This window comes from Boleophthalmus pectinirostris, unplaced genomic scaffold (assembly GCF_026225935.1).
Source record: "Boleophthalmus pectinirostris isolate CB_2022bp ecotype Guang Dong unplaced genomic scaffold, ASM2622593v1 HiC_scaffold_5, whole genome shotgun sequence".
In the NCBI taxonomy this organism is placed as follows: Eukaryota; Metazoa; Chordata; class Actinopteri; order Gobiiformes; family Gobiidae; genus Boleophthalmus; species Boleophthalmus pectinirostris.
The window spans coordinates 24,039,322-24,052,408 of NW_026571404.1; the positions used below are offsets into that span (position 1 = coordinate 24,039,322).

The 13,087-nt window shown below is 40.2% G+C and overlaps 1 protein-coding gene across 1 annotated transcript in view; it reads left to right on the plus strand.

The window, feature by feature from the left end:
• The first annotated feature begins 32 nt into the window (after positions 1–32).
• The window catches only part of sdccag8 (SHH signaling and ciliogenesis regulator sdccag8), a 33,298-nt gene continuing 20,243 nt past the window's right edge, over positions 33–13,087 (plus strand). Inside the window, exons 1-13 of the mRNA XM_020921023.2 lie at positions 33–1,355; positions 1,686–1,847; positions 2,508–2,581; positions 2,997–3,110; positions 3,190–3,309; positions 3,376–3,417; positions 3,492–3,556; positions 3,631–3,831; positions 3,922–4,060; positions 4,177–4,329; positions 4,396–4,530; positions 4,927–5,043; positions 5,369–5,511. Coding sequence (XP_020776682.1) covers positions 1,289–1,355; positions 1,686–1,847; positions 2,508–2,581; positions 2,997–3,110; positions 3,190–3,309; positions 3,376–3,417; positions 3,492–3,556; positions 3,631–3,831; positions 3,922–4,060; positions 4,177–4,329; positions 4,396–4,530; positions 4,927–5,043; positions 5,369–5,511 — 1,532 coding nt within the window. The 5' untranslated portion in view covers positions 33–1,288. The remainder of the gene's footprint in view (positions 1,356–1,685; positions 1,848–2,507; positions 2,582–2,996; positions 3,111–3,189; positions 3,310–3,375; positions 3,418–3,491; positions 3,557–3,630; positions 3,832–3,921; positions 4,061–4,176; positions 4,330–4,395; positions 4,531–4,926; positions 5,044–5,368; positions 5,512–13,087) is intronic.

Genomic DNA, 13,087 nt, shown 5'->3' on the forward strand with positions numbered 1-13,087 from the left:
TTTGAGGTCCATTTGATGCTGTAGAGGGCATCTTATATTATATTATATATTATATATATTATATTATATTACATATATTATAACACCATATTGGGTTGTAAGGAGTTACTCTGTGCCCTTTTTCTTTGGACATTTGTTTTGGACAGGTGTTTTTTTTTTTTCCTAAAATATTCTCAATTAACAAATTTTTGTCCTTTGAAGTTAAATCCTTTCCATGTTAAGTAATTTTGAATGCAGAGTGAAGTAGGCGGGGGAGTTTAGAGTGGGGAATGCTGCCAGTGTTGGAGATGTGTAATAATTATATATATAGAATAAGTCAGTGGTGACATTTAGCACTAGTGGAACAGCAGAGTACTAGTGCGTAGGCATTTGAACAACCTAGAGCCATTACCACAGTCACACATAACACTGATGTGGTTTCCTGGAAATACCCTGCTATGCAAACACATTCATTTGCAGACTGCACTATTTCACTAGGGAATGCTTCAGTGAGAAACTGCAATCAGGCTTTTATCACTACACGCAAACAGAATATTTTTATTTGATGCTTTTTCTTCATTTTATGTTACTTCATGAGTTAACACCAAATTAATTAAATTTACAACAAATTACTTTCAGTTTAACTTAAGACCTAAAGACAGAAAACATGGCTAAACATTTGGACAAATAATTGTTGTGTCCTCAACAGCCACATGATAATAGAGTAATAGTGGAATAGAGTAATAGAGCTTCAATGCTTCACTGAAAATAATATTTTTCTAGCTGTTACAAAATCTGTTTAAAAACCCGTTTTCTGACCCCTGTGTCACAAAAGATTAATTTTAAGTAATTCAAATCACAAGACTGGAAATGCTCATGTCAAATGTTGTACTGTACTGTTTTACTGTTGCAACTGACTGATAAAATTACCTCTTAAATCTTTTTTTGTCTAGCTACTAGTGAATTGTACCACTAGAGGGTGCCATAAAGTTTAGGATTATAATCATTCAATTTACATGTCATGATCATAGGATTATATATACGATACATTTAAAATTCTGAATTAATTTTTAGTTGAGTCACCAAGATATAACGCAATAAAATATCTAAAAATACACACAGATAATGTTAACATCCTGAGCCTGTTGCGCGGTGGGCGGACACCCCAACAACTGCGGTGTAGAAAACAAACGCCCCCTCCTCACGTGACACTCGGTGCTCCGTTTGAGACATGGCTGTAGTAGAGAGACAGCACCTAGCCTAGCACTAAATAAACACTTGTAGCTGTTTTAACACGATTCTGACAAAGATGAAACCTTTAGATTCGGATGAAGAGGATGCGGAGCAACCTGGTGCATATCAAAAAGAAGTACGGCGTAAGTTTGGAAAGTTACTACGGCATTATTATCACGAGACTACGTGTGCTAACGTAACTGCTCCTGTTAAAAGACAGTTTGCGTGCTCATTAAAACTTAAACCCTGACCCGTACAATAACATGGTAAAAATTAATTAGTTGTATTGAATTGTTTTTACTGTGATTCGTGGTTCTAAATATTGTTATCATCATCATCATCATCATCATCATCACCATCACACCTGTAGTTTTAGATTATTTTATCACTTACATTTTTTACAAAGCATGTTGAAGCAAATGAACTCCGTGAGCTTACCTTGCTGTTATTTGCTCTGTGTGGCTTGGCTTTAGAGAGGGCCAATGAGAGCATCCAGGAGCTCAGCAGTGCTCTGGAAAAGCCCAGTCCCTTTGCTGAAGCGGAGCAGGAGGCGATCGTCAGGGGCAGTGAGGGAGGTGCTTTCCTTCTACAAGATGCTAAGATTGAGTGGAGCCAGAAAACACAGAGTGAAGCAGGTGAGTTTGAAAATATAGATTTGACATCTTAGAGAGTGTTCACAATTGCGCTTAGCAGTAATGGGAAAAATACTTTGAAAATGTATTTAGTTAGAGAATACTGAATACCTCCATTGAAATGTGTAGTTCCAATGCATGGTGTAATATTTGTACTTCCAGTACTGGTCCAGTCAGGCTATTGTATTCTGAATACTCTGAATTCTTTTACACCAAGTTGCATTATATTATAGTGTAATTAAAGACAGAAAACCACACATGCATGCATTGCAAGAGCTTTGTTGTCTTTATTTTCACTAATCCTGTGTAGTTTAAAGCCACATTACATGCATTGCATGCATGATGGAGTACCAGCATTTATTCCCTTTAATTTAGGAAAGTGTATTCTGAATACCACCTAATTAAAAAGTAACTGTACTGGTATACAGGCACTCAAAATTAGTATTCAGAATAAGTATTTTTGGTACATGTATTCAGTTACTTCCCAATACTGACTATACCAAAACCAGAATTAGGACCAAACTGTGACCCAACCTGAAACTAAACCTTGACTAGACCTAAACCAGGACTAGAACAGGACCAAACCAAAGTCTACATCAGATTTAAAGTGGGCTCATCCTTAGATAATCTCTTACTCACATTTCCATATGTTTGTTCTTACAGTTAACCAGCTAAAAAGTCTTCTTCTCAAGCAAGTCAAAGAGATTCCTGCTTCAAAGAGACATTCTCCACCCAGGGTATAGTATAATAGGATAGTGAATAACTTACACTTCCAAGATATAATTTTATTTTTATTTATTTAATTTGTAATGATGTAATTTCATTTTTTTAACTTCTTGGGTTCTTTTTAAAGACAATGCAGTAAAGTGTGTTTACCTTGTTGACATGTTTCGGCTGCTAGCTGCAAGCCATCTTCAGAACTGGACAGTTCTGAAGATGGCTTGCAGCTTGCAGCTAGCAGCCGAAACATGTCAACAAGGTAAACACACTTTACTGCATTGTCTTTAAAAAGAACCCAAGAAGTTAAAGTATATAAGAAGACAAAATGAACATCTTTTGCTTAATTTCATTTTTATTTATTTAATTGTTTTATTGCTGATTACTTATATCCACTTTTTTTAGTATTTTAAGTATTTGCAAAATTTTTCATAGAGAGCCCCACAAGAGGGCAGGTCCAGTATACACACTGTTCAGGATCTGGTCCCAATGATCCACAACCAGTCAGATTATATTCAGCACCTGGAAGCAGAAGTAAAGTTCTGCAAAGTAAGTTTATGCTTTTATTATAAATCAGGCTTATTAGATGTAATGCAGTGTCTGATTATTTATGGTTTTTCGTATTCAGGAAGAGCTTCAGGGGATGAAACAACATGTGATGGTGGTTGTGATGGAGAATGAGAAGTTACAGGCGGAACTCAAATCTAGAGCAGAGGAGTCACTCAAAGATTTCACTATACAGACAACGGTATTAGTATAATTACACCTTTGTAAACTGCTCTCTTGTACTCTTTTTTAATGTTTTTTTTTCCAGGTGAATGACGGCATGTCTTCCAATAAATGGGAAAATGAGATGGTATGCAAAGGATAAAACTTTTTGTTATTTGCATAATGATAATTGTAATGAATAATACACTTTTTTTACTCTAGGAACAACTAAAGGTTATTTATGTAGCTCAAACTGAAAGTTTAGAGGCTCAGGTTATTTCTCTCAGGTAAATCTTACACTCACTATTCTACATGCAGTTGTTTCTTGAACGAATTAAACACTTCTCTTTTCATGGCACAGGAAAGAGTTGGCAGCCTCTCAAAAAGAATGTGAGGAAGTCCGAGTTCATTTGAGACACAAAGAAAAGCAGTTAGCCCATGCCACCAAAACTGATGGAGTGCCTCATGTGTCAGGCTTGTGTCTCAAGTGTGCCCAACATGAAGCTGTCTTGGCTGGGACACATTCACATGTACATGTCCAGGCTATTGAAAGATTGACAAAGTCAGTACAGTATTAGAAACATTGCTCATCCTACAATTGGTCTCTAGTTGCTGTATTTGTTTTGTTTAAAATTTTTGTACTGCACTGTAGGGAACGGGATGAGTTGCTCTTGGCTCTGCAGACATTACGTGCCAGTCAGCAGGAGGCACAGCAGAGGGAGTGGTCCGCTTGTCTTCAGGTTAAGCAGGCAGTAGAGATGGCTGAAGAAGCAAATCTCCATAAAGCAAGGGTGAGAAAAAGATACTACACATTTAGATATTCTTTACAAAATTATTACATTTAACAGATTACATATGTCATTTCAGAAGTTATCCTTTCAATGCCTGTCTGATTGTATCTGTGCAGATAGAGGTGCAGTGTGAACAAATGTCACGAGAGTTGGGGCGACAGAGGGAGCAACTAGAAAGAGACAGACAAGGCCTAAAGCAGAGACTGAGTGAAGCTCGAGAAGAGGGCAGAGTTGAGTCTCGCAAACAGAAAGAAGAGCTTACAAAAACAGTAAGAGCTATAGAGAAACTTTCATGATGAACAAAAGAGGTGAAATTTATTGTATTTTTTTGTTAGGTTTCTAATCTAACCCAACGCCTGGCTGATTTGGAAGGGCAGCTAGACCGAGCAAGCAGAGATAAGACCTCATTATCCAATCAGTTGGATGACACTGTTCGCAAATTCACTAATCAGGAGCAAGACAGCACCAGGGTAAATACATCTGCATCCATCTGTAGTAAAATGTGAAATTTTTAAACTATGGTAATGCTTTAAAAATGCCACTAGATGGCACCTAAGGACTGCTTTGTAAGTGGCTGTTTGTCCATATTCATACTGACAGTAGTATGTTTAAGTACATTCAAATGTAATATCTATCTGTAAAGGCATTTTGAATTAAGTATTACAACAAAGACAATAATTGTACGTATTCTTTTATGGTGAAATTATTTTTGGCTAAGCAAAATGGATTATATTAAGTAAAGTGAAAAAAACTTGATTGTTTACTTTGGAATATTGCAGTTGTATGGTATGTAATGTAGTGGAATGAAATGTGTTAAAAATGTTTATAAAAAGAGTGTTTAGTAGCTTGTATTTGTCACCTCTTAGCTGAATGTGGATTTGCGATACCAGCTAAGCCAAGCCCTGCTGAAGAAAGAGGAGGCAGAGCGAGAACTCCGAGATCTCACTGCTAAAACACACCGACAGATAGAGAAGGCTGCACAGGTCTGTTAATCCTCCAACTTTTAATTTTCAACTGTGAAACAAAAGGAAAAAACTTTTTCTTACATTTAAGCCCACATAATGAAGGCATTTAGCTCATCACCACCAAACTTAAATATTTGAATGTGAAACCATATAGAGAATTTAATTAGCAAAACACACGATTGTGCTTTTAACATGTTTTTTTAAAGGCTGGATTTGATGTGTTCATGCTGCTTAACCTTTAAATTTTAATCCTCAATGGCCTTTTGACTGGATTCATCTGAGATCATAAGGTAAGTTGTTGTGATGGGTATTCTAACCTTCTTTCCCCCTCTCTTTTGGACAGGAAGTGGAAAGGTTGAACTCGGAGCTGGTTGGCTGTCGGCAGCATCTGGAGGCGGTCCAAAAGGATGGGAGCCAATGGCAGGCCGAAGCCCTGAGCCTAGCAGAACAGCTGGCAAATGCCCAGCGCCAACTGCACCTCACCAGGTAGTACCTAATCCTATTATACATGCCACCACACTCACATACACACAGGCATACACAGCACTCCCCTCTGCCCAGCCCCTGCCCAACACAGTCCGGTCCAGTCCAGTTCAGACCACCACACCAACTGTAGCACACCAGGTAACGCCTAATCCTATTATAGTGTGCACACACACATAAACACATTTAAACACACTTAAACACACAACACACACACGCATGCTGCTGTGCTATGGTCCCGGTACCAACTGGACCTCACCAGGTCACCTATAATCCTGTTAAGCATGCCACAACATAATGCAGCACACACAACACTCTGCTATCGGGACAGTGCCCAGCCCAGCAACAGCTCCTGTTGAGCCAAAATGGCGCCTGAGCCTTTTTTGTCCCTGGCTCAAGTTGCCATGCACACACAGTGAACAGTGGGTTGATGGTCACTGGACAGCCTGGCCTTAGTGCCTCCTACCAGTTTCCTGCATCCGCTCTCTCTGTGCTTTACTGGTTCCCCTCCTTGTCACCTCCATTTCTGTTTATTAACTACTAGTTCTCTCTTTGTGTGCTTTGACCATGATACTTAAATATATATATATATATATATATATATATATATATATATATATATATATATATATATATATATATATATATATATATATATATATATGTATATATGAGTAGCCTGCATTAGTTTCTCATCCATCCCAATTTGTTACAGATTTGCACACTGATCCTTTCTCACTTGTGTAGTCCTTTTTAAACTTGTCTTTCATCATCTGGTGGCTGATTGCTGATTGCACATCACTGACTGCCAAGGCCATGCCAGCCCATGCCAGGCTCTCAGGGCACTCTCTCACCCCTGCTGGCCGAAGCTGAGGTGTTTGAGATAGGCACAGATGTGGCAGTGGTGCCCTGTGGTCATAGAAACCACGGGACACAAGTTTGTACTGTGTGTTTGGATCTGTCAGCCCCATGTCTTGTAGATGTGTGTGCTTGATTCGTTTTAGTGTTTTGTGTGCCTGTTAGCTACACAGTGCTAACATTTTGTCCACCTATATACTTTTTTTAGGTATATTTTGTTGACTTGGTGCTATGTATTGGCAGCTGTGTAGAATGACATATAAGTGACATGGTTGTAGTATTGATACTCATGTTGTTTTTCATGCAAATAAAAATAATGTATGCTCAGTATTTTTTTTGGGAAGGAACTGATTTTCAGATGTCTTGTCATTTTCACAAGTTCCTAATTATAATTCTTCCATTTTGGCTGATAAAATCCCTGAGCATTTTCTGTCAACCAAACCAGTTTGTGTAAGGTATGCTAGCTCGCACCACAATACTTGCTCGCACTAGTTGTGTTTGTACAAGTGTGTGAATTTCAATGTGCTCTCTGAAAATGCACATCACTGGTAGTACCATATGCATACCCGAGCGCATGTGTCCACACTCGCACAGATGCAGGCCTGCGTCGGCCGGTCCCATGGCGACTGGTGTGCTGCGCTGCGCTCCAGGATTGGATCATCAGCCAGCTGTGAGTTGGACAGCCCAGATCTGTGCTAATCCTCGTCACTCTGTTCACATGGGCTCACACACACACACACACTTCCTCTTCAGGCTCGGCCCTGATCAGCAGCGGGCTTTACACAGTTTGGTTTGTTTGTTTGCTCCTGTCTTTCTTGCTTTTCCTTCATTTCTACTTTGCTAGTCTCCACCCGGCCTTCTCTCCCTCTGCTGTGATCATGCATCCCAAAGGCTCCACTGAAAAGTGGCCAGCATAACTTCAGTTTCAACACATGCCAGATAAATAGGAATGTGTGTTTGTATGCGTCAGGGAAGCCGAGGATCGCCCAGACCTGTTCATCCCTTTGGTGTTTTGGACTCTGAACACAATCTTCCACAGGTTTTGTTATCCTCCATGAAATTGAGCATTCATGTTCATGAGGTGCCTTTTTAGAGCTTGTGTTAGACTTTGAATCTAAATTATCTCTAGTTTAAAAGTTTACTGATAAAATGCTTTCCCCAAGTTCTTTGCACATCACCATTTAGTTCCAGCATTGTGCTCATTGCCTCTGTTCTGACACAGTGGAAAAAGATTGGTCGTAGCCTAATAGATATGAGCACCAAAGAAAAAGATTTAGTAATAAATATGTTTTTATAAATATTTGATCAGGTAAAATCACATTTGAAAGTATTGTAAAGTAGGGCTTAAATTTCACAAACTTGCCTCAGTCCAGCCCTCTCCTTGTGTCTCCTTCAGTTGTAGCTGGTGTTGGCGAGGTCTGGAGAGGCGGTGTGTGAGGGCGGAGAAGTGTAAATGAGGAAGGTGAGGCAACAGATGCCGTGTCCCGCCAGAGGCTCACTTTGAGTAGAGTCAAATCTGGGCGCGACAAAACTGCTGCAAACCAACTCGGCAGGAGGCCCTTGTCCAATCACGGCCCGGAATAAAAGGGCCTGGGCACCACACGGGCTGCGGTCGCTCGAAGAGGCAGGGGCCTAATGAACCTGCCTGCCCTGCCAGTGAGAAGGCACACACTTTGTCTGTACCTGGTATTAGCATGGCCCACTCACTCCCTCTCAGCAGAGGCCTCTTTCATGAGGATGTTTGCTGCTCAAACGCTTGTGTGCGATTAGTTGGGCCCATGTGCTTACCTTTGTGCAAACCTTAAGTGTTGATAGCTTTGGGCTACACCTGTGTGTGTGAAGTTTAGTGTGTTTTTGTGTTACAGCAGCAGAGCAGTGCCAGGTAAGAGGCTGGTGTGTGTTCAGCAGTGTTTCTGTCCGTTTGTGTCTGTGTGTGCCTGTCTGGTCCACAGCCATGTTGTTGGGTAGCAGATGGCACCATGGTTGGCAGGGGAGGGGCTGCTTAGCACAACTAATCAGACAGTTACGGATAGGGCAGCTGGGAGGGCCGTGGGCCAGCCGCATGTGTGTGTATGTGTGCGCACCACACAGTGCCATGATGTTGACAGTGGTGGGCCCGTTGGCCCGGTGACGAGACCTCGCTGCGTTCTTCTCTCCTCGCTGTCGGAGTGCCCTCTCTGCCATCCTGCCTTCTCACCTCGTTCTCTGCTCTCACACTGTCTCCACCTCAATCTGTTGAGACCTACATGGTCCTTCATCCTTCTTCTGTTGCTTTGACTCCTCTGTGCCTTTGTTCTTCTTTCAACTTCACTCCAAGTCTCTACTGTATTCTTAAGCTAAAGCCCATATTTAGTCAGTTGTTTCATGTAGTATTACAAGGAAGTAGAAATGCTCCGAATATGGATATTGACTATTGAACTTCCAAGTGCTGACAAATTCTATAGTTGTAAGTAGAGGCAGTAGACCTTGGAGGTTTGAGGACAGTTTATTTACCATCAGAGCTAAGACAACACATTGTGATGGTATTGCCTATTCAACTATCTGTTTGCTTCTACACAAGGAGGTTTAAATAGTTTTGGGTTGTCATCATATTGGTAACTGAATGCCAGTTGACAAACTGGCCCAGGCATATTAAGTTCATCAGTAAACTGAAGTGTTAAAGAAAAACAAACTCTGTAACAGCTCCTGTTCATGCCAGTTATAGATAGAGCTAATCATATAGAATTGTCTGCATAATGTTACAAATAGGGGATGGAAGAGAAGAGAGCAGTTGAATGTGATTTATTTATTTTTTGTCCAGTTTTGATGTGACATTAGGTTTAGCATGCCTACACACATCCTAAGAGTTCTGCTTAAGTGGAGGATTTCAGTCAGTTCCAATCAGGATTATTAAATGGGGCTGTAGTGGTTTCAACCTGCAGGGTGGAGAATGGATAGAAAAGACAGATCGCTGCCTGGGAGAACCTCAGGCAAGATGGAGGCAAATCTGTCGGCTACAACTGTTCCCACCCCAGCCAAATGTGCCCTGGGACTCTGGCCTACATACCCACTACTGCTGCAGGACAGAGCACCAGACCTCTGCTACCCATCCACCCTCCAACAATCACCTCCGAATCCCACCTTTGTTTTTTTTTCTTGTTTTTTTCCCCCTTTGTTTAGCGACACTTTGTTTTTCTTTTTCTTCAGCATAGCAGTGTCATGTAGACCCATATTGTTGGTATTTTTGCTGTTAAATTTTCAGCATAGCTTTGCAAAAATGACCCTGGAGTTTGTACTAAATGTAAAGTCATACTGGGAGATGGACATAACTATTTGGGTTAAAACATGTTTACATCTAAATAGCTTATATTTTTCTTAGTTATTTTTTGAGGTGTACAATAACCAGTGTCTTTCAAGTGTATGTATCTCTATTACTTAGCTAAACTGTATCGCAGTAACACTAACTTTAATATACATTTAACATTTGACGCTAAGGAAAATATATATATTTATTACAATATGAATTCTCAAGACACAACTATTAAACTAATCTAAAAAAGAAATGAAATGGGTAATAGTGGATTTGTACTGTGAGTAAGCAGTACCACCTCCAGCCTGTCACCCTTACAGAGTTGTAAAAAAAAAATTTCGTGACTCCTGCCTGCACACTAGTCATGTGATCTAATGGCAGTGGATGGGAGAGGACAAGGGAATCAACCAGATAAGAGAAAAGTTGACTGTTGCCAGAGAGTTGGTAGAGAGAGCGGTGTTTTTGCTGCCAATTGCCCCCGAGCCTTGAACAGGCTGAGGGGCTGGGACCCGACTGATCCGACATCAGGTACGTCTCAGGTGTGAAGTGAATTCCAACACCAGGAGAGACACTCCATGTGGTACAGCTTCAGATTTTGCACATATTTCCTGTGATTGTTCAACCAATTTATTTCTCTGCTTTTGAACTCTTTTTCAGTATTAGCTAGATAACATAAATTAGCTAAAAGACACTCACAAGTTGTATTTAAATTGATGGTTCAGAATCCAAATTGAGTTTAGGTATGTTTATATGACTTGCATGAACACTGAAGAAAGTGAAACAGTGAAAGTGCTACATTGTGTGAGGTTTTTCAGTAAAGGTGTTGTTTGCTATTGGGTTAGCACTGTTCCCAGTAGAAATACTACCTAAGAAATTCTGTCTCTCTCTGTCTGCTGTATTGGTGGTTTTCAGATGGTTCAGTGTGATTATGACACAGTCACAGATAGAGCCTGATTTCCTTTCTGATTATAGCTTATCCTCTTAAGAAAGAAGATAAATTCACAAATGCTGAGTCTTTTAATTAGTGACTTTAAATCTTGTAACATAAAAATGCACTTAAGCAATATTCATTTCATTTCATCTGTCTTAAATATTGTTGGCTTATAGAAATTGTGACATCATCTAAAACCCAGCAATAGGCCTGCTTGATTATGGGGGGAAAAAACATATTTTGTTGGTTGATTAATTAAAATCAACATTATTCGAAACAAATTTGTAATGTTTAGTAATTTGTAATGTTTTAAAAGCTTCTATAGATTCACCTCATGGCTTTGCTTCAAGTTTCAATTAGAGTAGACATTTACATTTTTCACAATATAAATTTAATTAATTGTTCAGCCCAAACAAAATATTCATTGTTTCTTCCTCAGTATCTCATTAACATCCTTTAGCCAAACTCAAACCCCAGAAATGTTTAGGAATTAATAAGCCGGTGCATTTTAGGCAATAATGTACCTTTTCTCTTCATTATTTTGACCCTAGGCCACAGCACATATGTTATCCAGTAATCATTTGTGTAGGGCACAAAACTGGCACGCTCAATCCCGTGTTTCTGAACTGGGTCACTGTGAGAGCATATTGTACGTATGTTGTGTGTTTATTTTTAATATTCACAGATGCCTGCTCTTCCTGTGCGCTCCTGTGTTAAGACCATCAGTCATCTACGCCAATTAAGACTTTTAAACTTTCTAACTGAACAGATAGACGATGAGAGAGGCCAATCAGATGCTAATTACTCGCACAGAGAAGTTGGGTTGTTGTTACTTCCAATGTTTGCAACTTCAGGGGGTCACATGATTTTAGAGCCTTCTGTGAAGACTGTATTTGCAGCAGCTTTCTTCATGTTATTAGTCTAAAACAGGCCAACTACTTCATGCTGCATGCTATTTTATTAATTACAATGGAGAAAAACATTTTTATATTTTATTGGGCCAATGAACCTCTGTCTACAAGCCCAAATGCCGGACAAAATCAAAAGTTGACAGACTAAACCAGGACTACAATAAAGATGAGTGCTGTGACTGAAGGTAGTGCAGTGACACGAAACTAATCTGAAGAATCAGGTCTATTACGTTATTTTGTCATAACCGTATGTAAATTTAAACTCTAATTAGACATATGACAATGGTTGTCGGTGTCAGTCTGAAGTCTGTTATATTACTATAATGATACACGTCCAACATATAGTGGAGCGCTAGACTTCTGGATAATATGTTCGGATTTGTCTTATAGAAGCAGGAGACCTCTTGTTGTGTTCAAATGAAAACAGTTGCAGATTTCGGACACCACTGGCTCACTGACCTTGGCGATGGTGGGGTGCTGTGGCGCTCCTTGAAGAAGAAAAGGGTCTCGGACTGCCCGCTGTAAACAAAGTTGACTTGCCGACAGATGGATTGAATGACAGAGGGGCTAAGCGAGCCAGGATTGGGCCTGGCAGTATGGCGGCGCACAGAGACACGGAGTGAGAGAGGCAGAGAGAGAGGAAGATAAAGGAGGGGGGAGCGCAGAGGAGAGGTGGCCAACAGGAGAGGAGGTGTGAACAGGTGCAGGGCCGCTGAAGGAAGAGCCAGCAGATGGAGAGAGACACAGCCAGTTTAGTTACAGGGAAAAAGGTGGGAGGGGAAAGAGAGGGGAGGAGGGGGAGAGTTGAAACCACTCACAGTGCAGACAGACCGATAGGTGGACAGACAGACAGCAGAGATACATCAGGCTGCCTCTGCGCCCGATGTGTTTGTTTGAGAAGAAAAGGGTGTCAGATGAAAGATGTGGGTGCAGTGCTACCGATCACATCACCCTAAGGTTTGATAAAATGTGTTAAAAACACATTGAGGTGTGTGAGAGAGAGAATAGTGTGACACCGTGTGGTCTGCTGTAGAGAACAATTCAGATGTTTATTGTACACCGCGCTAATGATACGGCAGCAAGGCAATTGTTCAATATGTCACTTCATTTTGAGCATGACGGACTCGCTGGATTTTGGCAGATCTGCATGAGGCCTCTGTCTCACTGTCTCTCAGCCACACATGGGTGCAAAAAATACACTCGCACACATTAGATATTAGGTTTGTAGTTAATCGTAGCAAACTGTTGAATATTAATGAAGCAGGATGATTGATGTAGTCTATCATAAATAGCTGTGGACACATTGGAATTCCTCCACACAAATTAATCACCACGAGTGTCACCATTCTAATCAGGATGTGAGGGTTAGGGCTCATAGTTGTAAACGCATTCATTCTCACTTTCACACAAGTATTTTGATGTCTAAAATATTACTTCAAAATCTACATTACTTCTAAAATCTAACCTGCTGTCAATGTCTCATTCTTTTTGCTGTATTATAATGTAAAAAAAATCAATAAAACAACTTTGGAGAAAGATTGTTGGTTTCAATACTTAGGGTAGATTATTACAAATGCAGAAATGCTGTAA